This window comes from Muscardinus avellanarius (genome assembly GCF_963383645.1).
Source record: "Muscardinus avellanarius genome assembly, chromosome: 3".
Lineage (NCBI taxonomy): Eukaryota > Metazoa > Chordata > Mammalia > Rodentia > Gliridae > Muscardinus > Muscardinus avellanarius.
Genome location: NC_137788.1, coordinates 112688522 through 112714452, shown reverse-complemented (window position 1 = coordinate 112714452; position 25931 = coordinate 112688522). Strand labels below are relative to the sequence as shown.

Here is a 25931-nt window from a genome sequence, read left to right as displayed (position 1 = left end):
GGGAGAAATATCGTATCAACTTCCCAGTCCCCCACCCCCAAAAGACGACACTTGTGAGGCTCTCCCCCCCCAGCCTCCTGGAGGTGGGGCACTCTTGGGCAGAAGCCTGGCACTGAGGACCCCCGGGAGGGGAGGGGGCGCCTTGGGGGCTCCGGGAGAGGGGCGGGGCCGCGGCCGGGGGCGGGGCCGGGCAGCCGCAGGCTCCGCCCTTTCCTGGAGGCCAGGTCTTTAACCCCGCCCAGAGCACATGTCGCCGGAGGCTGGCCAGCGGCAGCTGGGCGAGCACAAGCGGCCGCCTGGCCTGAGCGAGGCGGGCGCCGCGGCGATGCTGCGACGCGGACGGCGCGGGCAGCTCGGAGGGCGCCGTCGGGCTGCGGGGCCGGGCGGCCTGCTGGCCTGGCTGGTGCTGGCGTCCGCGGGCGCTGCGTCCTGTCCCTACGACTGCTGCCCCTCCGGCCCCTCGGGGCTGCGCTGCACCAGGGCAGGGGCCCTGAACAGCCTTCGCCAGCTGCAGGGCGCCGGGAACCTGACCGAGCTGTGAGTGTCCGGCGGGTCAGGGGGCGCGGGACCGAGGCCTTAGCCCTGCCCCGAGGGCGCGGACCACTTGCTGGGGCCGGCTGGGCGGGCGCGGCACTGGGCAGTCCTTGGGGGCACCCACCCGGCTTCCTCGGCCGCCGCTGTCCCCAACCAGCCCCGAGTTCACTCTCTGGATGTCCAGTAGGACTCAGGGCAGCTGGGGACTGAGAGAGCCTAGCCGTCCACAAGCTGTTTTCTGGAGCCCCTGCTCTGTCTGGTGGAGATGTGTGTGTGTGTGTGTGTGTGTGTGTGTGTGTGTGTGTGTTGGGGAGGAAAAGCAATCCCCAACTCCTTCCTTGCCTGACCAGGCAACCCCAGCTCTGCCCCTGGACTTGGGGATTGAGCTGGAATTGGTGGTGTGGGGCCGACCTGCCTGGTTGATCTCTCCTGCCTGCATTTCCACTATCCCTCACGTCAGGACCCTCCCATCTGGACTCGGAAAGGGGAACCCTTCACCCCACCCCACTCCCTTCTCTTTCTCTAATCTTGTCCCCTTACTTGGGCCAGGGAGTCCGAGTCAGAACTATTTGCTGAGAGATTTTTTTTCTCTCCCTTCCAGGTCCAAAGCTGGGAGGAATCTCAGGCATTCTGCAATAATTGGTTACAAAATACTCAAGTACTTTTCAGCAGCTGGCGAAGCCTATGGGAGTATGCCTTAATAATTGGTACTCAAGCATCACATAATGGTGGTTGGAAAATACTTGAGTATTCTGTGGCTGGAGGGCCCCGACTTCAAGATGAGGGAGAAACCCCTAGAAAATCCCGGTCCTGTGCTCCGGGCTCAGGCTGGGCTGGGCTCCTCCGCTTTGCACAGTGACAGCGAGGAGGCCGGCCGAGGTGGGGGCTGTGACTGTCTGGGAGTTACTGGAGCAGCCTGCAGTACTTGGCACTCAGTTACTCGGGCCTCTTGTGGTAATTAACGGGAAGGTACTCAATATCTCTCACTCTAATGGCCCTAGGGAGACCAGGAGGAGAGGAGATGGCCTTGTCTGGGTCCAAGCCTAGATTTCTGCATGATGGGAGGGGGCCTAAGATCCAGGCTGTCACCCCCACTCCCAACCATTCATCACGACAGGCCTTTAAACCAGGGTCTCTAGCCGCCTAAGTGCTCCCCAAAGGTGCTCTAATTTCCTAGTTCCCTTCCAAGCCCCAAGTGTGTGCAGCCCAGGGGTAGGGAGAGCGGACTGGCCGGGGCTGAGAACTAGGGGGCACGCAGGATGGGGAACCCAGCCGCTCCTTGGGTGGGGCAGCGGCCCGATCCCCCACCTCCTCCAGCACGATGCCCTCCCCTCCTCCTCCCTCACCCGCAGAGCTAACGAGGAGATAATGGGCTCCCATAGACAGATTGATTATGAATCCAAACCAGCGAGGCAGCTTTGGGCAGGCCGCTTGACAGCGTGCGCACCCGTGGGCCACACATTCTGACCAGCTCCCTCTGTCCCTACAGTTTGAAACACTCTGGGCAGGGGCTGGGTCGGGGGCAAGCTGCCCAGGGGTCTGCCCTTGGAGTCTAGATAGTACTCCCTGGGCCTCCGGGACTGAGCTGTCCAAGGCGGGGAGAGGAGAGGAGAAGGGGTCCCCGACCCAGGTCCTTGTTCCCTTCCTTAGTCCTTCCTTAGGGAAAGTCCGAGGTAGAGGGGGAGAGTTCTGGGAAGCAGAGGCAGCCAGGGGCCCCTGGCATGTGTGCTGGGTAGGGGTGGGGCAGACCTGCCACCGCAGGGCAGCACAGTTCTCAGGAACCCTCCAGCACGCCAGACCCAAAGCTCCACCCAGCGCCCACTCGCTGGCTGGTCTGTCTCTTTCATTTTCTCTCCCTTTCCTTTCTCTATCTGTCTTTCTGCCTGCTTTTCTCTTACTCTGTGCCAGTCTCCTCCTCTGTCTCTGTTTCAATCTTTGTTTTTTTCTGCTCCCCCCACTGCCATTTAGCTTCCCCCCCTCTCTGGCAGCGTCAAGCCAGGCGGTCCCTCCCACCCCATATCTGACAGCACCTCTGATTGACCCGCTCCCCCTTCCTGAGTCCCTCCTGGGCAGGGAGGGGCCCAGGGGTCCTGGCTGACAGCCTCTCTCTCTGCACTTGGCTTGCTGTGGTGGAAAGAGGGGGTTGCTGCTGGAGCGTGGGGAGGGGCCGGAGGCTTTGAGGGGCACAGAGGGTGGGACGTGTGGCTGGGAGCGAGTCCGCACAGTAGCCCCTGCATAGGCATGTTGGAAAACGTGCTGCACAGGGCGGAGCTGTGGCTTCATGATCCTGGGCCCTTGGTGGGAGCGAGTGTTCAGGCTGGGCCCTTGTGGTTGAGGTGTGCAAGGAAGGCATAAATGCAGGGCAGCGAGCCGAGAGTGGATGGGTGAGCCGGGCGTGGTGGCGCGCACGCTTGTAATCCCAGCATTTGGGAGGCTGAGCTAGGAGGACTGCGGTTTGCGGACAGCCTCAGGTACTTAGTGAGGCTCTTTGCAACTCAGTGAGACCCTGTTTCAAAATAAAGAATAAAAAATAAGGCTGGGGGTTTAGTTCGGAGGCAGAATGCCCCTGGGTTCCATCCCCAGTACCGCAAAAGAAAAAAAGAATGGATGGGTGTGCACTTAAGTGCACACACACACATGCTCATACATGTGTGTGCATGTGAGTGAGAGGTCTATGTGAGCCTTGCAGGCGAGCATGTATCTGTGTGCACACATGTGTTTCTGCACACACACGTGCACGCGTGAATGGCGCGAGCAAGCCTCCCCATGCATGTGTCGATGCCTCTGTGTGCATGTGTGCATGCTTGAGTGTGTGCATGGTGCAAGGGGCGTGTGAGTGTGTGCATATGCGTGAGCGTGTGAGGAAGCACATGCATGCATGGGTAAGTTGTGGGATCTGTCTCTGCATCCCTGTGCCTGTGTGCACACGCGCGTCTGCATGTGTGTGATCCTGGGGGAGGCGGTGGGTGGTGGCACGGGAACTCCAGCGCGGCCCTGACCACCGCCCTGACCAACCCTCTGCCCACAGGTACATGGAGAACCAGCAGGATCTGCAGCGCCTGGAGCTTGGGGACCTGCAGGGCCTGGGGCAGCTGAGGAACCTGTGAGGGCCAGGGCTATGGAGCCAGTGGGCCAGGGAGGGGCCAGGGTCTAGGGCTGGGGAGCACCTTTGGGGCTAAGGGCCGAGGGGCCGGGGAGCTCAGGCATGAGGGCTCCAGAGAAGCCGTGGGGGGCTGGCATGGGCACAGAGGGCGTTCAGAGCAGCCGAGGCCGGGGCTGACCCTCCCTCCTCCCGCACCCCCTCAGCTCCATCGTACAGAGTGGTCTCCGCTTCGTGGCGCCAGATGCCTTCCGATTCACCCCTCAGCTTAGTCGCCTGTGAGTGGCCTGGGCTGGGCACCGGGGTGGGAGGCCGCCCGGCCTTGGGCTGCTGGTTCTGAGGAAGGTCCTAGTCCACTCAGGGAGAGGATCTCCAGCCCCCTGGAAAGGAGACCTTGCTCTCAGCCTCGCCCCCGCAGGCCGCAGGTCCTTCTGGCTATCTCACTTTGTCTAGGTGTCTGCCCAGTCTCTCTTCCTGGGGTTCACGTACACAGCAGCCCAAAGGGAGCCAGGAGGCGAGGACTCCTGTTTCTGGCTGGAATCTCATCCCCCACTGCATCCCTGGTGGGCGAGCTCTGACCAGCCCCGGGCCAACCTGGGCCAGGGGCATCAGATCTGCCACCTTGCTGAGGCTGGCCTTAAACCTGCAATCCTCCTGTCTCAGTTTCCCAAGTACTTGGATTACAGCTGTGCACCAATACACCTAGCATAAGAATTTTTTTTGTGTGTGTGTTGCTAGGTATTGAACCCAGGGGATATTCTTCCTCCAAGCTATACCCCCAGCCTAATTTTTATTTTTTACTCTGAAATAAAGTCTCACTAAGTTGCTCTGACTGGCTCCAAACCTGCAATCCTCCTGTCTCAACCTCCCAAAACTGAGATTACAAGTGTGCACCACCACACCTGCCATGAGTACTTTTTTTTTTTTTTTTTTTTTGCGATATTGGGGATGGAACCCAGGGGCATTCTATCTCTGAGCTACACCCCCAGGCCTATTTTTTATTTCTTTATTTGGAAACAGGATTTCACTAAGTTGCAGAGGCCTTACTAAGTAGCTAAGGCTGACCTTGAACCTTTGATCCTCCTGTCTTAGCCTCCCAAGTACAGGGATTGCAAGCATGTGCCACCACGCCCGGCTGACATTTCAGTTATTATGTCAGCAAATCTTTACCTGCAACTTGGGTGACAGCTAGGGCTGCCCCCATTTTGTGGATGAGGATTCTGAGAATCAGAGAGATTAAATGTCTGGGCTGAGGTCATGCAGCTGCAAGCGGCAGGACAGAACTCATCCTCACTCTGCTCCCGCTCCACAGTAGCCATGGTTCTGGTTTTTGTTATGTTTCTGGTGCCTCTGTGACCCCATAAACCATAGGCTGGCTGGGCAGGGAGAGGGGCCAAGGAACACCCTCTGAGGATGAGGCTCCCAGGAGCTGCAGCCTGGCCCGTGCACAGAGCACTGGGGCCCCTGGACCAGCGTCCCTTTTGGCCCAGAGCAAACCCCCTGCTGGACCACTTTCTCCATCTCCATATCTAGGGAGAAGCAACCCTGGGGTCTATTTCTACCCAAAGTTCCTTAGTCCCTGGAGACCAGCGGGGAGGAGGAGAGGGCCGGGGACCCAGGAAGTACTTTGAGATCCTTGTCCTCTGACGGGGGCAGAGGAGTGTGGGACCTTCAGTCCTCCCCTCCTCTGTGGGGAGCACAGATGGAGCCCCTCCCCCAGCTGTGGTCCCCGCATTTGCCAGCTGGGGCTGAAGGTGGGGGAAGGGGGAACGGCTGTTCCCTTGGATGCCTCCCTGGGGTCTTCGGAGGGGGTTAAGTGGGGTTAACCCTTGTAGTTCCAAGCAGAGGGCTACACAAAACCCCTCACCTGCTGTCACCCCAACTCCACATGGTACAGTCAGGCACCTGCTGCCTCCGTCAGGGGCTCCCCGTTAGGTCCAGTTGCCTGGGGTGGGGGCAGAGGCCAGCTTCCTCCTGGCCCCCCCCACCCCGTGACTCACAGGTCTGGGGTCCGTTTCGCCCTGTTCACTGGTGCAGGAATCTCTCCTTCAACGCTCTGGAGTCTCTGTCCTGGAGAACCATGCAGGGGCTTCCCTTACAGGAGCTGTGAGTGGGGCTTCAAGGGCCGGGTGGGGGGCCGTGGGGGTTCTGGCCACAGGTGCCAGCATCCCCATGAGGTGTGCCAGAATCTGCGGGGAACCTCCTTAGGACTCCATGTTCTCCTGTGGGCTGAGGCTGGGGACTATTGTATGCCTGTGGACCCCCCATCAGATTCGTGTCTGCAGCACCCCCCGGGGGCACAGGGCATGGGTTTGGGGCGCCCTTGTCCTCCCACTGAGAGCCCTGGTCTGGCTTGTCCCTGGCATCCCCGGGGCAGCCCTTCGGCTTATTGGGTCACAACAGGACCCCGTCCTGCATCCCCACCTGTAACCTCCAGCGCCTCCTCCTGCCCAGCAGGGCTCCTTCCATCCCTGACTCTCTGTCCTGCCAGGGTCCTGACCGGGAACCCGCTGCGCTGCTCCTGCGCTGTCCTCTGGCTGCTGCGCTGGGAGGAGGAGCGGCCCGGCTCGGTGCACGCCCCGTCCCTGCGGTGTCCGGGGCCCCGGGGGGAGCCGCTGGCCCTCCTCCAGCACAACTCGAGCTGCGGTAGGTGCTAGGGCGCCCACGGCCTGGGGTGGGACGGGAAGGGCAGGGGCGGCACAGGCCCTGTCCCACCCTGACACCCCTCGGGGCTCCTGGGTGCCAGGTCTGCCCACGCTGAAGGTCCAGATGCCCAATGCGTCCGTGGAAGTGGGGGACAACGTGTCGCTGCATTGCCACGTGGAGGGGCCGGACCTGCAGCGGGCCGGCTGGATCGTCACGGAGCTGGAAGGGTCAGCCACAGTGATGGTGAGGACCCTGGGAGGGGTGGGGGGCGTCAGGGAAAGAGGGGCAGCAGAGAGGGTGCGGAGTGCTAGGAGGGTGCCTGCGGGTTCATGCCGGTGTTGTGGGGCAGCCCAGGGCACACACAAAAACTAAGGCAGAGCCGGGCATGGTGGCACACGCCTGTAATCCCAGTTTTTGTAATCCCAGATTTGTAATAATCCCAGGCTGAGACAGGAGGATCAGAGTTTAGGGATAGCCTCAGCTACTTAGTGAGGCCCTTTGCAACTCAGTGAGACCCTGCTTCAGAATAAAGAATAAGAAGTAGGGCTGAGGGTATAACTTAGAGGTAGAGTGCCTCTTGAGTTCCATCCCCAGTACCGAAAAAAATAAAAAATTAAAAAATAAAACTAGGGCAGGTGCTGGTTCAACAGCCCCCCCCTCTACTCGACCTCCAGAATTTAGGCCCCCCCCTGGGAGCACAGAGCTGGCTGATGTAGAGAGGGGGAGCTGAGAGGATAGGGACAGACCATCCCTTCCATGTACTGCCTTTCCAGATAAGAAAGCTGAGTCGTGCATGTCTGTAATCCCAGTACTTGGGAGGCTGAGACAGGAGGAGCGTAGATTGGAGGACAGCCTCAGCCAGTAGTCAGACTCTCATCAACCTAGCAAGACCCTGTTTCAAAATAGAAATAAAATAGGGCTGGGAGTATAGATCAGAAATAGAATGCCCCTGGGCTTGGTCCCTAGTATCACAAAAAAGGAAAGAAAACTGAGTGTGTGTGTGTGTGTGTGTGTGTGTGTGTGTGTGTGAGTGTGTGTGTGTGTGGTGAAATATCTGTGGTCCTGCAGGCAGAGCAAGCTTTTTTGGGGGGATGAAGCAGCATTTTTGGGGTGTGTTGAATATAGTTAGGGAGGCACAGGTCTAGTTCACTAATTACTTCTCAGAGAGATTTTCAGAAAAAAAAAGTCCCTTAATCTGCCTGCACTATGATTTTCTTTTTTCTTTTTGGTACTGGGGCTGGAACCCAGAGGCATTCTACCTCCAAGCTATACCCCTAGCCCTATTTTATTCTTTATTTTGAAACAGGGTCTCACTGAATTACAAAGGGCCTCACTAAATAGCTGAGGCTGTCCGCGAACCACGATCCTCCTGTCTCAGCCTCCCAAATGCTGGGATTACAAGCGTGCACCATTATGCCTGGCTTATGTTTTTTTATCTGCAAGCTGAGACGGTGGACATGATGATGGCTTTTGACATCCTGTCTGCCGCGGGCGCTCTTGGCCTCTTTGTCTGTTAGCCAGACATGTCTCTGGGCACGTCCCAGGCCTTGTCCTCTGTCCCTAGGTTGCCTCAGGAGGCCTTGTGTACAAGGTCTCCAGGATCCAGACAGTGAGCTGTGCCCACCCATGAAGGCGCCCCACCCGGTGCAGGAGTGGGCATCCAGGGACCAGCACTGTGGGCCAGTGGGATGTGAGTTTCGGTTGGGAGGCCCTCGCTCAGTCAATCCCAGAATCGCTAGAGGCTCCTTGGATCTGTAGAGAGGGACCCTGGAGCCAAGCATGGTGCATGCTTGTGATCCCAGCATTTGGGAGGCTGAGACGGGAGGATCATGGTTCACTGCCAGCCTCAGCTACTTAGTGAGGCCCTTTCCAAGTCAGTGAGACTCTGTGTCAAAAATAAAGAATAAAAAATAGGGCTGAAGGTGTAGCTCAGAGGTAGAATGTTCCTGGGTCCCATCCTCAGTACCAAGAGAGAGAGAGAGAGAGAGAGAGAGAGAGAGAGAGAGAGAGAGAGAGACAGACAGACAGACAGGCAGACAGACAGACAGACAGACAGACAGACCCTGGAGCCCAGTAGGGCTTGCAGGTGCAGACATGGTAAAAGGGCTATGTCTGCTGAGCATGTCCTCCCACTCCGGAGTTCAAGGATGCCAAGAAGAGTAATAAAGGACAAGGAATTAACTTGGCACAACAGTGCGTGTCTGTAATCCCAGTACTTAGGGGGCTGAGACAGGAGGTTCACAGGTTTGAGGACAGTCTCATCAATTTAGCAAGAGATTTTTCTGCAACTTAATGAGACCTTGTTTCCAAATAAAATAAGAGATAAAACAGAGCTGGGGTTGTAGCTCAGAGATGGGCTGCTCCTAGGCTCAATCTCCAGTAATACTAAATTAACTAATTAACTAATTAGGGCTGGGGATTGTAGCTCAGAAGTACAGTGCCCCTGAGTTTCATCTCCAGTAGCTAAATAAATAAATAAATACCCTTTGCAACTCAGTAAGACCCTGTTTCAAAATAAAGAATAAAAAGTAGGGCTGATGCCGGGTGTGGTGGTGCTTGGGAGACTGAGACAGGAGGATCACACAGGTTCGAAGCCAGCCTCAGCTACTGAGTGAGGCTCTCGGCAACTTAGTGAGACCCTGTTTCCAAATAAAATATAAAAAAGGTCTGGGAGTATAGCCCGGAGGTAGAAAGCCTCTGGGTTCCACCCCCAGTACCACAAAAAAAAAAAAAAAAAAAAAAAGTAGGGCTGATGCTGGGCGTGGTGACACACACTTGTAATCCCCGTGCTTGGGAAGTGGAGACAGGAGGATCGTGCAGGTTAGAAGCCAGCCGTGCTGGTTTAAGAGACCCTGTTTCCAAATAAACATATAAAAAATAGGTCTGGGAGTGTAGCCCAGAGGTAGAAGGGCTTCCAGGAACCCCAGTACCACCAGAAAAAAAAAAAAAGTAGTGCTGAGGGTGTAGCTTGGAGGTAGAACACCCCTGGGTTCCATCCTCAGTACCGCAAGAATAAATAAATAATTAAATAAATAGCTGGGCGTGGTGGCGCACGATTGTAATCCCCGTGCTTGGGAGGCGGAGATAGGAGGATCGTGCAGGTTCGAAGTCAGCCATGCTGGCTTAAGAGACCCTGTTTCCAAATAAAAATATATAAAAAATAGGTCTGGGAGTGTAGCCCAGAGGTAGAAGGGCTTCCAGGAACCCCAGTACCACCAAAACAACAAAATAAATAAATAAATAAATAAATAAATAAATAAATATCTGGGTGCGGTGGTGCAAATTTGCAATCCTAGTACTTGAGAGGCTGAGATAGGAGGATCACAATGTCGAGGACAAGTAGTGAAACTCTCATCAACCTAGCAAGACCCTGTTTCAAAATAAAAATAAAGCCGGGCATAGTGGCGCACACTTGTGATCCCAGCATTTGAGAGGTTGAGACAGGAGGATCATGGTTCATGGACAGCTTCAGCTACTTAGTGAGGCCCTTTGCAACTCAGTGAGATCCTGTTTCAAAATAAAGAATAAAAAATTAGGCTGGGGTGTAACTCAGAGGTAGAATGGCCCTGGGTTCCATCCTCAGTACTGAAAAAAAATTTAATTAAAAAAATAGGGTTGGGGGTATAGCTTGGAGGTAGAATGACCTTGGGTTCAATCCTCATTACTCCATGCTCGCGTGCACACACACACACACACACACACACACACACAAGTCAGGTGTGGAAGTGTAGTGACGCACACCTGTAATCTTGGTACTTGGGAAGCTGAGACAGGAGAATCACAGGTTTGAGGACAGCCTCAGCAATGTCAGCAAGGCTCTTAACTACATAGCAAGACCCCTGTTTCAAAACTAAAATAAAGGGCTAGGGGTATAGCTTGGCTTGAACCCAGAATGACCCTGGATTCCATCCCCAGAACAAACAAACAATATATATATATATATACACATATATATAATATAAAATATATATACTATATACAATATATACATACATACTATATAAAACACACAATATATATACTATATAATATATACAATATATAATATAATATATAATATATACAACACATATATATATACAATATATATAATTATATATATTGCAAGGATTTGGCTAGGCTGGGCATGCAGACACCTTAAATTAGCTCTTTGCTTTGGGGAATTCCAGGTTTTCGGTTTCTCTTTGGGAAATTTACATGTTTGCTGACACCTGCGTTCCCTCAGCCCGGCGCTGGGTTCCCCTCCGTTAGGAGTAAGGAGCAGCAGGCGCAGACCCCAGGTGATCCAGGGTGGCGGCAGGGTTTCCCCGGGAGGTGGCAGAGCTCCAGCCTGCGGACAGCCTAGGAGCTCTTCTGGCGTCTTCAAACTCACACGTCCTTGTGGAAAGCCAGGAAAGCACCTCCTCTCTCCTGTCCTCAAGGGAGTCCATGTGTATGAAGTTTCCAGATAAATGTGGTCTGTTTACCACCTCATTGACTTTCGTCATTTTATGAGAACAGCTTTCAGAATGTCAAGAGATCATTTTGTCCGCCTCTTCAGCTCACCAGACAAACAAAGCCCCCCATGGTTCGGCAAGATTAAGAATTGTCTCCAGCTCTTATTATTTACACGTGACGGGTCTATGGTTTCTTGGGAAGGAAATCCCAATTTACCTCAATGTCTTGAGATAATTCAGAGTCAAGTTACCTCGTCTCTCTGACCTCACTCTTGTCTTTACCTACCCTGGGTTCAATCCTTGGTATCACCCAACAGTAACAGCAAAAGTTACTCGCTGGGAGTGTCTACTGCGTCCCTAATGGGCGGTGTGTGAAGGTAGTATTGGGATTCGTGCCAGCTGTTTAAGCTGCAGATGGGTGGCTTGAGTGTTGGTTTGGGTGTTTTATTATTGGCTATGCTTGCGATTTCTTTTCTTTCTTTTCTTTTTTTTTTTTTGCAGTACTTGGAGGCATTCTACCTCCAAGATACACCTCCAGCCCTATTTTTACCTATTTATTTATTTATTTATTTATTTTGGTGGTAGTGGGGGTAGAAGCCAGGGGCTTTTCTATCTTCGGGCTATACTCCCAGACCTATTTTATACTTTCTTTGTTTTTTTTTTTTTTTTTTTTTTGGTGGTACTGGGGGTGGAACCCAGAGGCTTTCTACCTCTGGGCTATACTCCCAGACCCATTTTATACTTTATTTGGAAACAGGGTATCACTAAGTTGCTGAGAGCCTCACTAAGTAACTGAGGCTGGCTTCAAACCTGCCTGATCCTCCTGTCTCAGCCTCCCAAGCGCGGAGATTACAAGCGTGCGCCACCATGGCCGGCTACCACTTTATTTTGAAACAGGGTCTCACTGAGTTGCAAAGGGCTTCACTAAATAGCTGAGGCTGTCCCCTGAACGGCAATCCTGTCTCAGCCTCCCAAATGCTGGGATTACAAGTGTGCGCCACCATGCCTGGCGCTTGCAATTTCTGAGATCACTAAATAAGTGATCTGGGAGACAGTGTACAAAGAAGTAGTAAAGGCAGAAGCCATTGTCTGCAATACCCTCTCCCAGCCCTCTCTTCCTGCCCACCGGAGCCCAAGGGACCCCTCCCAAAGGGGTCTAAAGGGATTCTTTTTTTTTTTTTTTTTTGTCTTTTTGGAACCGGGGATCAAACCCAGAGCACCACGCCTGCAAAGCAGACGCTTTGCCACTGAGCTACATCCCACCCCCCACCCAAAGGGGTCTAGCACCAGGCCAGCGGAAATCCTTCCTGATTCCCTCTCTCCCCTGACCCAGAAATCTGGGAATCTGCCGTCCCTGAGACTGATCCTGGCCAATGTCACCAGAGACCTGAACAGGAAGAATTTGACGTGCTGGGCAGAAAATGACGTGGGCCGGACAGAGTACCCTGTCCAGATCAACGTCTCCTGTGAGTGCCCGGGGACGGAGATATGTAGGGTAGGGGCTGGAGGGGCGGGCAGGGCTTGTGTTTTTCCGGGGTTGGGGGATTCCTTCCCAGCTGCTTTCAGATTCCCACGAAAACTGATCCTTCCGGGGAAGTCCTGGGGGCTCATGGAGGCCAGGGGACGCAGATGGATTTCCTCCTGGCCCCCTGCCCAAGGCTTGCTACCTGAGGCCTTCAACTCCAGTTCCTGGGTCATCCCCACCACTCCAAAGACTTCTTTACCTCCTTCACCCTGTAAAGCTTTTTTTGTTCCACATACTACTTTTATTATCTTCCCGTTTCATTTAGGATTTTATCCAAGGTTTGGGAATGATGATTTTATCTGAGGTTTGGGAATGACTTTTTTTGCGTTACTGGGGATGGAACCCAGGGACATTCTACCTCCGAGCTACTATTTTTTTTTTTTTTATTCCAGCCTTAGTTTTTATTTTGAAACAGGAACTCACTGAGTTGCAAAGGGCCTCACTGAGTAGTAGCTGAGGCTGGCTGTGAACTTGTGATCCTCCTGTCTCAGCCTCCCAAATGCTGGCATTACAAGCGTGTGCCACCACGCCCGGCCACCCCTAGCCTTTTTATTTCATTTTGAGATAGGGCCTCACTAAGTTGCCCAGGCTGGCCTCGAATTTGGCATCCTTCTGCCTCAGCCTCCTGAATCACTGGAATTATAGGCATGTGTCACTGCACCCAGCTCAAACTTAAAAAAAATTTTTTTTTTGTACTGGGGATTGAACTCAGGGGCATTCTATCTCCGCTACACCCTCAGCCCTATTTTATTTTTATTTTGAAACAGAGTCTTGCTAGGTTGATGAGAGTCTCTCTACTTCTTGAGGCTGTCCTCGAACTTGTGATTCTCCTGTCTCAGCCTCCCAAGTACTGAGATTGCAAACATGTGCCACCATGCCCAGATTTTTTTTTCCTATGGTACTGGAGATGAAACCTAGGGGCCTTCTACCTCCAGGTAATACTCCCAGACCTAGTTTATTTTTTATTTGGAAACAGGGTCTCACTTAGTTGCCAAGGGCCTCACTAAGTAGCCAAGGCTGGCTTTGAACCTGTGATCATCCTGTCTCAGCCTCCCAAGTACTGGGACTACAAGCGTGCGCCACCACAACACCCAACTCAAAATACTTTTTAACAATGCAGTTCATATTTTTTCCTGTTTGCCCGCCCCATCTTAAACTCGCTTCCATCTGATAAGATCCCTTATCCAAAAAACTTCACGTTGACTTGTTACAGGCTGGTACCCCACTTCTCCAGAGCTGTTATTCATTTTGGCCTGCCACTGGAGTTCCTGACACCTTTGAATTTTGCGTGCCTGTTGTGGCATTTATTTAAGATGTTATTTGCCAGGCGTGGTGGCACATGCTTGTAATCCCAGAACTTGGGAGGCGGAGACAGGAGGATCGCGGTTTGCAGACAGCCTCAGCTACTTAGTGAGGCCCTTTGTAACTCAGTGAGACCCGGTTTCAAAATAAAGACTAGCCGGGCATGGTGGCGCACGCTTGTCATCCCAGCATTCAGGAGGCTGAGACCTGAGGATCGCGGTTCACAGACAGCCTCAGCTACTTAGTGAGGCCCTCTGCAAGTCAGTGAGACTCGGTTTCAAAATAAAGAATAAAAAATAGGGCAGGGGGTGTAGCTTGGAGGTCGAATGCCACTGGGTTCCATCCCCACACCAGCAAATAAATAAATAAATAAATAAATAAATAAATAAATAAATAAACAATAAAGGACTAAAAAATAGGGCTGGGGATATAGTTTGGAGGTAGAATGTCCCTGGGTTCCATCCCCAGTAATGCAAAAACACAAAAACAGGACTAGGGTGTAGCTCGGAGGTAGAATGCCCCTGGGTTCCATCCCCAGCACTGCAAAAAAGAAAAAGAAAAAAAAAAAAGATGTCCCATCCCTTTCTTCCCACACCCCTCCTAATGTCTGCGGGCCTCCTGGACTGTTCCTCGGGTTCTGCCCCACCACCCCAGGCCCGCGGGGTCGGTCTGTGTAGGTGCTGAAGCCCTTGCCCTCTGGCCCACAGTCCCGGCCAGCGTGCACCTGGACTCGGCGGTGGAGATGCACCACTGGTGCATCCCCTTCTCCGTGGACGGCCAGCCGGCGCCCTCCCTGCGCTGGCTCTTCAATGGCTCCGTGCTCAACGAGACCAGTTTCATCTTCACCCAGTTCCTGGAGCCGGCGGCCGCCAACGAGACCGTGCGACACGGCTGCCTTCGCCTCAACCAGCCCACCCACGTCAACAACGGCAATTACACGCTGCTGGCCGCCAATCCCTCTGGCCAGGCAGCTGACTGGGTCATGGCCGCCTTCATGGACAACCCTTTTGAGTTCAACCCTGAGGACCCCATCCCAGGTGTGAGAGCCCCTCTAAGCCCCGCTCTGCTCCTGGGCTCCGTCGGAGGGTGGAGATCCAGACCCACTGGCCTCCCCTCTTGCTAGGACCCCGACCCTAGAAATTCAAATGCTTGGTCCTGGGTAGAAAGGGGCTGGTGGTGCCCAGCTAGGAGCTGGCATCTTTGTGCCAATCCCATCCACGAAAGACAGCCACCCAGAGCCTAGCTGGAAAATGGCCACAACATCTTCTCCCTTGAGGCCCCCATGGCCCTGCCTCTCCTGCCCCCGTCCTGTAAAGGGATGAGCCCCAGAGGGACAGGGACCAGGCGCTGCCCTCCTCTGTCTCACTGGCTTCTCTTCGCCCTCCTGCTGCAGTGTCCTTCTCCCCGGTAGGTGAGTAGCCTGACTGGTCCCTCCCCTGCCCTTCGCCCCTTGCCCCTCACCCCTCTCCCGCTGGGTGGCTAGAGGGTGCAGCTCACCGATTCCTGGGGGCCAGTGGGGACCAGGGCAGGGAGTTGCTGGCGGAAACACCAAAGCCCACCTTTCCTGCCCTGTGCCCCGGTAGACACGAACAGCACGTCCAGAGATCCCGTGGAGAAGAAGGACGAGACGCCATTTGGGGTGAGCCTGGGAAGTGGCCACTCGGCCCAGACTTGGGGCCAGGAGGCTGAGGTGGGAGGAGCTCAGGTTTGAGGCTAGCCTCAGAAACTTAGTGAGGCTCTCAGCAAATTAGCCAGACCCTGTTTCAAAATAAAAAATAAAATGGACCCGGGCGTGGTGGCGCACACTTGTAATCCCAGCATTTGGGAGACTGAGACAGGAGGATTGCGGTTGGCGGACAGCCTCAGCTACTTAGTGAGGCCCTTTGCAACTCAGTGAGACCTTGTTTCAAAAATTAAAGGGCTTAAAAATAGGACTGAGGGTGTAGCTCGGAGGTGCAATGCCCCTGGGTTCCATCCCCAGTACCGCAAAATAAATAAATCAGTAAATAAAATGGACCGGGGCGTGGTGGCGCACGCTTGTAATCTCAGCATTTGGGAGGCTGAGACAGGAGGATCAACAGTTCACAGACAGCCTCAGCTACTTAGTGAGGTCCTCCGCAATTTAGTGAGACTCTGTTTCAAAATAAAGTATTAAAAATAGGGCTGGGGGGGGTGTAGCTCAGAGGTCGAATGTTCCTGGCTTTCATCCCCAAACCCGCAAAAAAGTAAAAAATAAAATAAGATAAAATAAAATAAGATGGAGCTGTAAGTTTAGCTCAGAGGTAGAACATTCCTGGGTTTAATCTTCATTAATACACACACACACACACACACACACACACACACACACACACACATACACACTTTAAAAAACGCTAAACCCGGTGTGGTGGCCCATGCTTGTAATCCCAGTACTTGGGAGACTGAAACAGTAGGATCATAGGTTTGAGGACAGCCTCAGCCAGCAGTGAGACTCATCAACCTAGTGAGACTCTTTTCAACATAAAAATAGAATAGGGCTGAGGATTAGCTCAGAGGAAGAATGCCCCTGGCTTCAATTCCCAGTAACACACACACACACACACACACACACACACACACACACACACACACACAGCTAGTCTGCCTGCTGTCTCTGGGCAGAGCAGGGAGACCAGTGTCCCCTCCAGGCCAGGTCCCCTGGGGCGAGAGCAAGAGGCGGCCCGGGAGCCTGGCTGTGGCACCCATGCGGGGTGAGTAACAGTGGGTCTGGGAGCTTTGGGGTGCTGGAGGAGCCTCCGATGTCCCTCCCCAGGTCTCGGTGGCCGTGGGCCTGGCTGTCTTTGCCTGCCTCTTTCTCTCTGCGCTGCTCCTTGTGCTGAACAAATGTGGCCGGAGGAACAAGTTTGGAATCAATCGTGAGTGGGCTGGCTGCCCGTCTGTCCTGCCTCTTCACGACTGTGTGTGTATGTGTGTGTGTGTGTGTGTGTGTGTGTGTGTTGAGGGGGTGCTGGTGTGCGAGTGTGTCTGTGTGGGGTGCAGACGGGTCTGGTGTGGGGCATGCCGAGTGTGTGTGTGTGTGTGTGTGTGTGTTGAGGGGTGCTGGTGTGCGAGTGTGTCTGTGTGGGGTGCAGACGGGCCTGGTGCGGGGCATGCCGAGTGTGTGTGTGCGTGCACTGCGGGGCTGGTTTCAGAGGGAGCAGCTGCTAATTGGTGGCTGGATTCTAGTCAAATACTAAGTGGGGCTGGGAGGTCTGGGCTCTGGGGGGGGTGTTCTTTGGTGCCCATGAGGCAGGGGTTGGACAGGAGCCAGACAGAGAGAGGCCCTGGTCCCCCACCCCCTGCAGTCCTGCTCCCTGGCTCTGCCCTGAATCCTCTGCCCCTCCTCCTCCTCCACCCCTCTTCCTGCTCCTGCAAGGTATGAAGTGGGGGGTGGGCCGGCCAAGATGTCTCCTGTGGCTGTGTCTCTTCCCCAGGCCCTGCCGTGCTGGCTCCCGAGGACGGGCTGGCTATGTCCCTGCATTTCATGACATTGGGTGGCAGCTCTCTTTCCCCTTCTGAGAGCAAAGGTTCCGGGCTCCAAGGCCACATTATCGAGAACCCGCAATACTTCAGTGAAGCCTGTAAGGGGTTCGCCCTCTCCAGCCCTGCCCGGTGCACCCCTTCCTGTCCCCATCCCTGTCCCTGCTACGGCACACCTTCTGAGGGCCTGGCTCGGCCTGGCTACCCGGGGCCACGGCTCCCAGGGGTCTGGTCTGGGCAGGTGCATGCTGCGATACGGGGCTGGGGGAGGCCTGTGGGCTGGGTTTCAGTCCCCGTGGCCCCCGTGGCTGGGCACCCTAGTGCAGCCCTGCCCACCAGGGCTCCTGCATGACTAGCGTCCCTTCTCAAGGTGTCCACCACATCAAGCGCCGCGACATTGTGCTCAAGTGGGAGCTGGGCGAGGGCGCCTTCGGGAAGGTCTTCCTCGCTGAGTGCCACAATCTGCTACCTGAGCAGGACAAGATGCTGGTGGCCGTTAAGGTGAGCGCTGGCTTCGGTGCTGCCACCCAGGTCCAGCTCCTGGGGCATCATGTTAAGACAGGATGCTCTGGCTGGGGGGCGGGATGCTGGGGGCCTGTACCAGCTCCAGACGGGCTGGGCTGGGCTGGGCTGCCCGGATGGAGGCAGGAAGGTGCGGCTGGACTGCTGCCCCAGGCACTGAAGGAGGTGTCGGAGAGCGCCCGGCAGGACTTCCAGCGTGAGGCTGAGCTGCTCACCATGCTGCGGCACCGGCACATCGTGCGCTTTTTCGGCGTCTGCACCGAGGGCCGTCCGCTGCTCATGGTCTTTGAGTACATGCGGCATGGGGACCTCAACCGTTTCCTCAGGTAGGAGCCCCCGGCCCTGGCTCTGAGCCCCCTGGTCCCTCTCCTACGGGCACATCCACCAAGCTCCTCCTTAAACCAAGAAGGATCAGGAAGCCAGGCATGGTGGCACAGACCTCTAATCCAGGTACTAGGGAGATTGAGACAGGAGGCTTGCAGGTTCTCAGCCAGCCTCAGCAGCCTAGCCTGAAGCCCTTGGCAACCTAGCATGAGGCCCCCAAGAACTTAGTGAGACTCTGCTTCGAAATAAAAATAAGTCGAGCATGGTGGTGCACGCTTGTAATCCCAGTGCTTGGGAGTCTGAGACACGAGGATTGCAGGTTCTCAGCCAGCCTCAGCAACTTGTGAGGCCCTCTGAAACTTAGTGAGACCCCGTTTCAAAATAAAAATAAAGCACCAGGTGTGGTGGCGCATCATTGTAATCCCAGCATTTGGGGAGCTGAGACAGGAGGATTGTGGTTTGCGGACAGCCTCACCTACTTAGTGAGGCTCTGTTTCAAAATCAAGAATAAAAGATAGGGCTGGGGGTGTAGCTTGGAGGTAGAATGCCCCTGGGTTCCATCCACAGTACCACACACACACACACACACAAAAAAAAAATTAAAATAAAACGAAGAAGCCAGGCATGGTGGTGCACGCTTGTAATTCCAGCACTTGGGAGGCGGAGACAGGAGGATCACACAGATTCAAAGCCAACCTCAGCTACTTAGTGAGGCTCTCAGCAACTAAGTGAGACCCTGTTTCCAAATAAAAAATATAATATAGGTCTGGGAGTGTAGCTTGAAGGTAGAAAAGGCCCTGAGATTCCACCCCCAGTACCACACAAAAAAATTAAAAAATTAAAAAAATAAAATGAAGAATAAAAAGTAGGAGACCGGGAGTATAGCTCAGAGGTAGAATGCCCCTGGGTTTCATCTCCAGTATCACAAAAATAAATAAATAGTAAGCCGGGCGTGGTGGCTCACGCTTGTAATCCCAGCATTTGGGAGGCTGAGACAGGAGGATGGCAGTTTGAGGACAGCCTCAGCTACTTAGTGAGGCCCTTTGCAACTCAGTGAGACCCTGTTTCAAAAATAAAGAATAAAAAATAGGGCTGGGCATGTAGCTCGGAGGTAGAATGCCCCTGGGGTCCACCCTCAGTACCTAAAAAAAAAAAAGTAAGTAAGTAAATAGTGAAAAGGGCCAGTGCAGAGCACCCCTGGGTTCCATCCCTGGTACCATGAGATAAAGCAAAGGTGGCTTCACAGCTGAGGCTCAGGGAGGCCTGGAGGTCAGCATTCCCCTCTGGCCCTGCATTCCGGCCCCTCCAGACACCTGCCTCCCCTGGTCCTCCCTCCATCCCGGCATCTAGTCTCCTCTGCTTCCCGCGGAGCTGCGCTCCCAGCCTCTGGTCTCTCTCTCAGGTCCCACGGGCCGGATGCCAAGCTGCTGGCTGGCGGGGACGACGCGGCTCCAGGCCCCCTGAGCCTCGGCCAGCTGCTGGCCGTGGCTAGTCAGGTGGCGGCCGGGATGGTGTACCTGGCCAGTCTGCACTTTGTGCACCGGGACCTGGCCACACGCAACTGCCTGGTGGGCCAGGGACTGGTGGTCAAGATCGGGGATTTCGGCATGAGCAGAGATATCTACAGCACCGACTATTACCGCGTAAGGGCCTGTGGTCCCCAGCTGCCAACCCGAGTCCGCTGAGACCCTGTCCCGTCCTCCTCCTGGGAAGTTTCTCTTTGGCCTTGGGGTGGACGGGGCTTCTCAGGGCCCGGCTGCCCGCGCGGGCGCACCCTGGAGGTGGCACGACGCACGCACACCCACAGGTGGGAGGCCGTACGATGCTGCCCATCCGCTGGATGCCGCCCGAGAGCATCCTGTACCGCAAGTTCACCACGGAGAGCGACGTGTGGAGCTTCGGCGTGGTGCTCTGGGAGATCTTCACCTACGGCAAGCAGCCCTGGTACCAGCTCTCCAACACCGAGGTCAGCCCCGCCCTGGGGCAGCTCCTTTCCACCTCTGCCAGAATCCTGTAGACCCTGCTGTCTCCTGTCTCTCCCAGACCTTTCTCCATTTACTCCTGAAACCAGACCCAGCAGGATCCTAGGGGGACCTCAAAGCACTGTGTGTGTGTGTGTGTGTGTGTGTGTGTGTGTGTGGTAGTGGGATTGCACCCAGGGGTGTCCCACCTCCGAGCTATACCCCCAGCCCTTTTTTTAATTCTTTATTTTGAAACAAGGTCTCCCTGAGTTGCAGAGGGCCTCACTAAGTAGCTGAGGCTGTCCGCAAACCACAACCCTCCTGTCTCAGTCTCCCAAGAACCGGGATAACAAGCTTGCACCACCATGCCCTACTGCAGTCCACCTGTCTCAGCCTCCCAAGTACTAGAATCATAGGTGTGGGCCAGCATGCCTGGCTCTGCAAGTCATTCTTTTTCCTTTTTCTTTTTCATTTTTTTTGTGGTGCTAGGGATGAAACCCAGGGGCATTCTACCTCTGAGCTATACCCCTAGCCCTATTTTTTATTCTTTATTTTGAAACAGGGTCTCACTGAGTTGCAGAGGGCCTCACTAAGTAGCCGAGGCTCTCTTCAAACTCCCAAATGCTGTGATCCTCCCAAATGCTGGGATCACAAGCCTTTGGCACCACGCCTGACCCCAGCCCTGTTTTTTATTTTTTATTTTGAACCAGGGTCTCACTAAATTGTGGAGAGCCTTACTAAGTAACTGAGACTGGCCTTGAACCTGTGATCCTTCTGTGTCGGCCTCCCAAGCGCTGGGATTACAAGCGTGCGCCACCAGGCCCAGCCCTCAAAGCACTTTTGTAACTGGAGCCCAGATTATCTCCCACCCAGTCCTAACTTCATTTTACAAACCTACAGGACATGGTCAGGTTGGAAGGGAGAGGGGTGGGAAGGAAGGCCGGGCCCTGCAGCAGGAGGGCTGGAGGTTGGACTCTCGGAAGGACAGCCCTGCCCCCTTCCCTGCCCTTCTGGCTGGCCACAGCCTGATCAGACCCCAGGTGTTCTGTCTCCCAGACCAGCTCCTGAGCCCTCCTTGGCTCACAGCTGTCAGCTTCCATTTCTCCTCCTAATGCAGTCTGCTCCCTGGAGGCTGGTGGGGTGGGGGAGAGGGTTATAGATTTTAATTTTCTCAAGCACTGAGAGAAGGAATGGAATTAGTGCCGCCCATACATAACCCAGGTCCTCTGGTGGGAAGGCCTTTTGCTCCAAACATCTCCTTTCCACTGTCTCTCCTTCTTTGGATATCTCAGCGGCTGTAGCAGTCCTTGTCAATGTCTAATTTTTTTTCTCTCTCTCTCCCTTCCCCCCCATCTCTCCACCATCTCTTTTCAGAAGAGCTAGGTCCCTATAGGAGAAGAAAGTGGAGTTGCCTTCTACTTTAAAAGGCAGGCCCAGCCAGGCATGCTGGTGGTGTACATTGTAGTACTTGGGAAGCTGAGACAGGAGGACTGCAAGTTTGCCATCGGCCTCTGACTTAGTGAGGCCCTCAGCAACTTAGACTCTGTTTCCAACTAAAAAAATTAAATAAGGCTGGGAGTAGAGCTCAGAGGTAGAATGCCCCTGGGTTCAATTCCCAGTACAAAAAAAAAAAAAAAAAAAAAAAGCAAGCCTGAGACAATTTAGCAATTTAGCGAGACCCTGTTTCAAAATTAAAGCATAAGCTGGGCATGGTGGCACACTCTTGGGAGGTGGAGACAGGAGGATCGTGCAGGTTCAACACCAGCCTCGCTGGCTTAAGAGACCCTGTTTCCAAATAAAAAAGTATAAAAATGGGTCTGGGAGTGTAGTCTGCAGGTAGAAGGGTTTCCAGGAACCCCAGTACCACAAAAAAAATTAAAACATAAAAAGGGGGACCCGGGAGCTGGGCGTGGTGGCGCAAGCTTGTAATCCCAGTACTTGGGAGGCTGAGACAGGGGCATCACGGTTCAAGGCCAACCTCAGCTACTTAGTGAGGCCCTTTGCAACTCAGTGAGACCCTGTTTCCAAATAAAGAATAAAGAATAGGGCCGGGGGTGTAGCTTGGTAGTAGAATGCCCGTGGATTTCATCCCCAGTATCGCAAAAAGGGGCTGGGGCTGGGGCTGGGGATATAGCTTGGAGGCAAAATGCTCCTGGTTTCAATCCCTAGTACCAAGTAAAAATAAAAAAATAAAAAATAAAATAAAAAGAAGAAAGAAAGACACACGTTTAATCCCAGCATTTGGGAGGCTGAGACAGGAGGATCGAGGTTCAATGACAGCCTCAGCTACTTAGTGAGGCCCTTTGAAACTCAGAGAGACCCTGTTTCAAATTAAGAATAAAAAACAGGGCTGGGGGTGTAGCTTGAAGATAGAATGCCCTGGGTTCCATTCCCAATACTGCAAATAAATAAGAAAGAAAGAAAGAAAGAAAGAAAGAAAGAAAGAAAGAAAGAAAGAATGAAAGAAAGAAAGATTGATTTAGAAAAGGCAAACCACCCATTTTAAAAGGCCTTTAACTGCAATTCAGCTTGATTTTTTTTCTTTGGCCCTAGCGTTTTCTGTCTGCTCTCGGCCCCCAGTGCAGTACCAAGGTATTTGCCATGATCGTCATTGGCAAGCACCTGAGTGCCCACCACAAGCCTTCTCTGGGCTGATTCTGGAAGCAGTCCTTCCCGAGCTTCCAGCGCCCTCCCGGGCAGGCCTGACTGGGTGTAGGATGCACCTCGGCAAGGCGGGCGGCCTGGGGCAGCCTTGCTCTCGGCCTCCACCAGCGCTCTCTCCTGTCTCTCCGGTGGCTCCAGGCGATCGAGTGCATCACGCAAGGGCGCGAGTTGGAGCGGCCGCGGGCCTGCCCGCCGGAGGTCTACGCCATCATGCGCGGCTGCTGGCAGCGGGAGCCGCAGCAACGCCATAGCATCAAGGATGTGCACGCCCGGCTGCAAGCCCTGGCCCAGGCGCCGCCCGTCTACCTGGACGTCCTGGGCTAGGGTTCGTCCGGGGACCTGGGGCCAGGGTGCGCAGATATTGGGGCCTGCTCTCCACCACCCCCGTAGCTCCCAGAGGCCCCAGGGTGATCTCCAAGCATCTAGCTCACCCTCAGCATGCGGGAGGGGACAGGCTGGGCTGGGCACGGAGGCTGCTGCTCCACGCCAGGTTCCGTTATAGCAATTATATTTATTATCCCCTGGCCGAGTCTCTTGCCAGTTCTTGGGACGATGTCGCCGTGGGAGAGGGGTGTGGGGACTCAGGTGGGGGGTGCTCTAGTTCACCTCAGCAGCCTTTTCTGGGCAGCCGTCACCCCGCCTTGGGGTTCCGGTCGCCTGGCTCACCTGGTGGTGAGGCTGCGTCCGGTCAAGCCTCCCGGACCCCCAGACTGTCTGCCTCTGCCCCTCTCACACTGGGGAGGCTGGTGCTGCATGCGGGGAGGGATGCAAGTCTGATTTCCTGGTGGACAGGACCAAGGCTGTGGTGGGTGAGTGTTCCTGCTGCCAGTGTGCCCAGGACGCAGAGGGACCGACGGGAGGAGAGGCCGTTCTCCTGAACGCGTATGTCCAGACGCAGGAAGGAGCAGGCTTAAGCAGGTCTCCATTTCTTCCCCTTCTGTCACTCTAGAAGAAAGCTCTATATTTTTAAAAATTTTTAGTGGTCCTGGGAATTAAATCTAGGGGCGCTTTACCACCGAGCTATACCTCCATCCAGCCCTTTAAATGTACATGTACTAGGATTACTAGGATTGAATTCAGGGGTGTTCTATCTCCAAGCCACACCTCCAGGCCTATTTTATTTTATTATTATTTTTTTAAAAAATAGGGTCTCACTAAACTGGGCATGGTGGCACATGTTTATAATCCCAGTACTTGGGAGGCTGAGACAGGAGGATTGCAGGTTCATAGCCAGCCTCAGCTACTTAGTGAGGCCCTCTGCAACTTAGTGAGACACTGTTTCAAAATAAAAAAATTAGATAGCAGGGTATGGTGGCCCACGCTTGTAATCCCAGCATTTGGGACGCTGAGACAAGAATATTGCAGGTTCTCTGAGAGCCTCAACTACTTAGAGGGCTGCAACTCAGTGAGACCCTGTTTCAAAAATGAAGAATAAAAAATAGGGCTGGGGGAGTGTTGCTTGGAAGTAGAATGCCCCTGGGTTCCATTCCTAAGACTACAAAATAAAGAATAAAAAAAATAGGGCTAGGGGCATAGCTTAGAAGTAGAATGCCCCTGGGTACAATCCCCATCTCCTGTACCGCAAAAAAAAAAAAAAAAGAAAAGAATTAAAAATAGGGGTGAGGTGTAGCCCAGAGGTAGACTGCCCCTGCAAAAAATAAAAATAAAAATAAATAAATAAATAAATAAATAAAGGAAATAGGTCTTGTTAAGTTGCTAAGGCTTGCCTCAAACCTGTGATCCTCCTGTCTTAGCCTCCCAAGTACCGGGGTTACAGGCTTGGGTGCCACCATGCCTGGCTCTGTCTGGGCTCTAAATACTTTGAGATTGGCACGGGAGGCCAGACACTGGGCAGGGTGGCTTTTTCTTAAGGAAGGAGCCAGTTTTTCGTTCGAGCCCTGTCTCCATCTTTCCAGGAAACCTCACAGTCTGCCCTGGGGCCAGCGAGGAGCAGCTCCCCTCCCCCCAACACTGCGGCCCCATCACTTCCAATCACCTGGCCAGCTCTGCAGTAGCGCACGCTCCCACTGCTCCTCGGGGCTAATCATGGCTGTCTCCGTCCCTGAGTGCCAGCCTCCCCTGCCCTGGTGATTCAATCTGGGTCTTATCACCCCAGGCCCAGCCCAGCGGTGTGCGTCTGCCTCTTGTCCAAGCTGCTTACTGCTAATGGAGGTCCACCCAGGGCGGAAGGCTGATTGATGGAGCGGGGTGTCCTGGTCCCCAAGGGCCAAGTTCACAGGCTCTCTTCCCCTGCTCTGTGGTGGCAGCGCTGGTGCGGCACCGCCCTTGTGAGGGACAGCCTGGGGACCTGCGCAGGACGCAATCGCAATCAGGGAAGCAGATCCTGCAGGTGAGGCAGAGACAGGCGAGGAGAGAGCGCAGAGAAGGGGACAGGTCTCTGGTGGCCTAGGAGGCTGCTATAGAGGTGGGTACTTGTGAGCAGAGAGAAAGGGAGGCAGAGATGGCAGGCAGGACGGGCGTGGCCTGTCATCCCAGTACTTGGGAGGCTGAGACAGGAGGAGCCTAGGTTTGAGACCAGCCTCAGCAACTTAGTGAGACCCTGTTTCCAAATAAATTAGGGCACAAAGCAAGCCTTGGCACTGTAGGGAGGCTCTCAGAAACCTAACGAGCCCCTGTTTCCAAATAAAGAAATAAAATTGGGTTGGGGGTATAGCTTGGAGGTAGAATGACTCTAGGTTCAATCCCTGGTACCAAAACAAAACAAACAAACAAACAAACAAAAAATTCTTAGCCTAGCGTGGTGGCGCATGCCTGTAATTCTAGTAATTGGGAGGCTGAGACAGGAGGATCACACAGGTTCGAAGCCAGCCTCAGTTACTTAGTGAGGCTCTCAGCAACTTAGTGAGACCCTGTTTCCAAATAAAATATAGAACAGGTCTGGGAGTATAGCCTGAAGGTTGAAAGCCCCTGAGTTCAAAAAAAAAAAAAAAGAAAGAAAGAAAGAAAAAAAGGAAGAAAAGAAAAAAAGAAATAGAAATAACAATAAAATAGGGCTGGAGGTGTAGCTCAGAGGTACAATGCCCCTGGGTTCAATCCCCAGTGTAACTAATAGTAATAGAAATAATAATAATAATAATAATAATAATAATAATAATAATAATAAATAATAACTGGGCATGGTGGCACATGCTTGTAATCCCAGCATTTGGGAGGCTGAGACAGGTGGATCGCAGTTCACGACAGCCTCAGCTACTTAGTGAGGCCCTTTGCAACTCAGTGAAACCCTGTTTCAAAATAAAGAGAAAAAATAGGGTTGGGGAGTAGCTCGAAAGTAGAATGCCGCTGGGTTCCATCCCTAGTACCTCAAAAAAAAATAAAAAAAGAAAGAAAATGTGGGCAAGTGAGGTGAGGTGTTCTGGGAACAAGGACAGAAGAAAGGAAAATTCCAGGAGGCC

At 53.8% G+C, this 25931-nt stretch overlaps 1 protein-coding gene across 2 annotated transcripts; it reads left to right on the top strand.

Annotated features, from left to right (window-relative positions):
* Positions 1-247: 247 nt before the first annotated feature.
* NTRK1 (neurotrophic receptor tyrosine kinase 1) lies at positions 248-22839 on the top strand (the record flags this gene model as incomplete). Of its 2 annotated transcripts, none has more annotated exons than XM_080691080.1 (16): positions 248-537; positions 3563-3637; positions 3841-3912; positions 5672-5740; positions 6126-6280; positions 6381-6523; positions 12050-12182; positions 14251-14580; positions 15127-15182; positions 16338-16440; positions 16999-17145; positions 17415-17545; positions 17720-17892; positions 19293-19533; positions 19698-19856; positions 22654-22839. In XM_080691080.1, the coding sequence occupies 16 exons, from the start codon at positions 248-250 to the stop codon at positions 22837-22839; spliced, it is 2463 nt and encodes an 820-aa protein (XP_080547206.1). The 2 variants fall into 2 exon arrangements, with proteins under 2 accessions (XP_080547206.1, XP_080547205.1); XM_080691079.1 differs by having other exon boundaries at positions 15073-15182.
* Positions 22840-25931: the final 3092 nt, after the last annotated feature.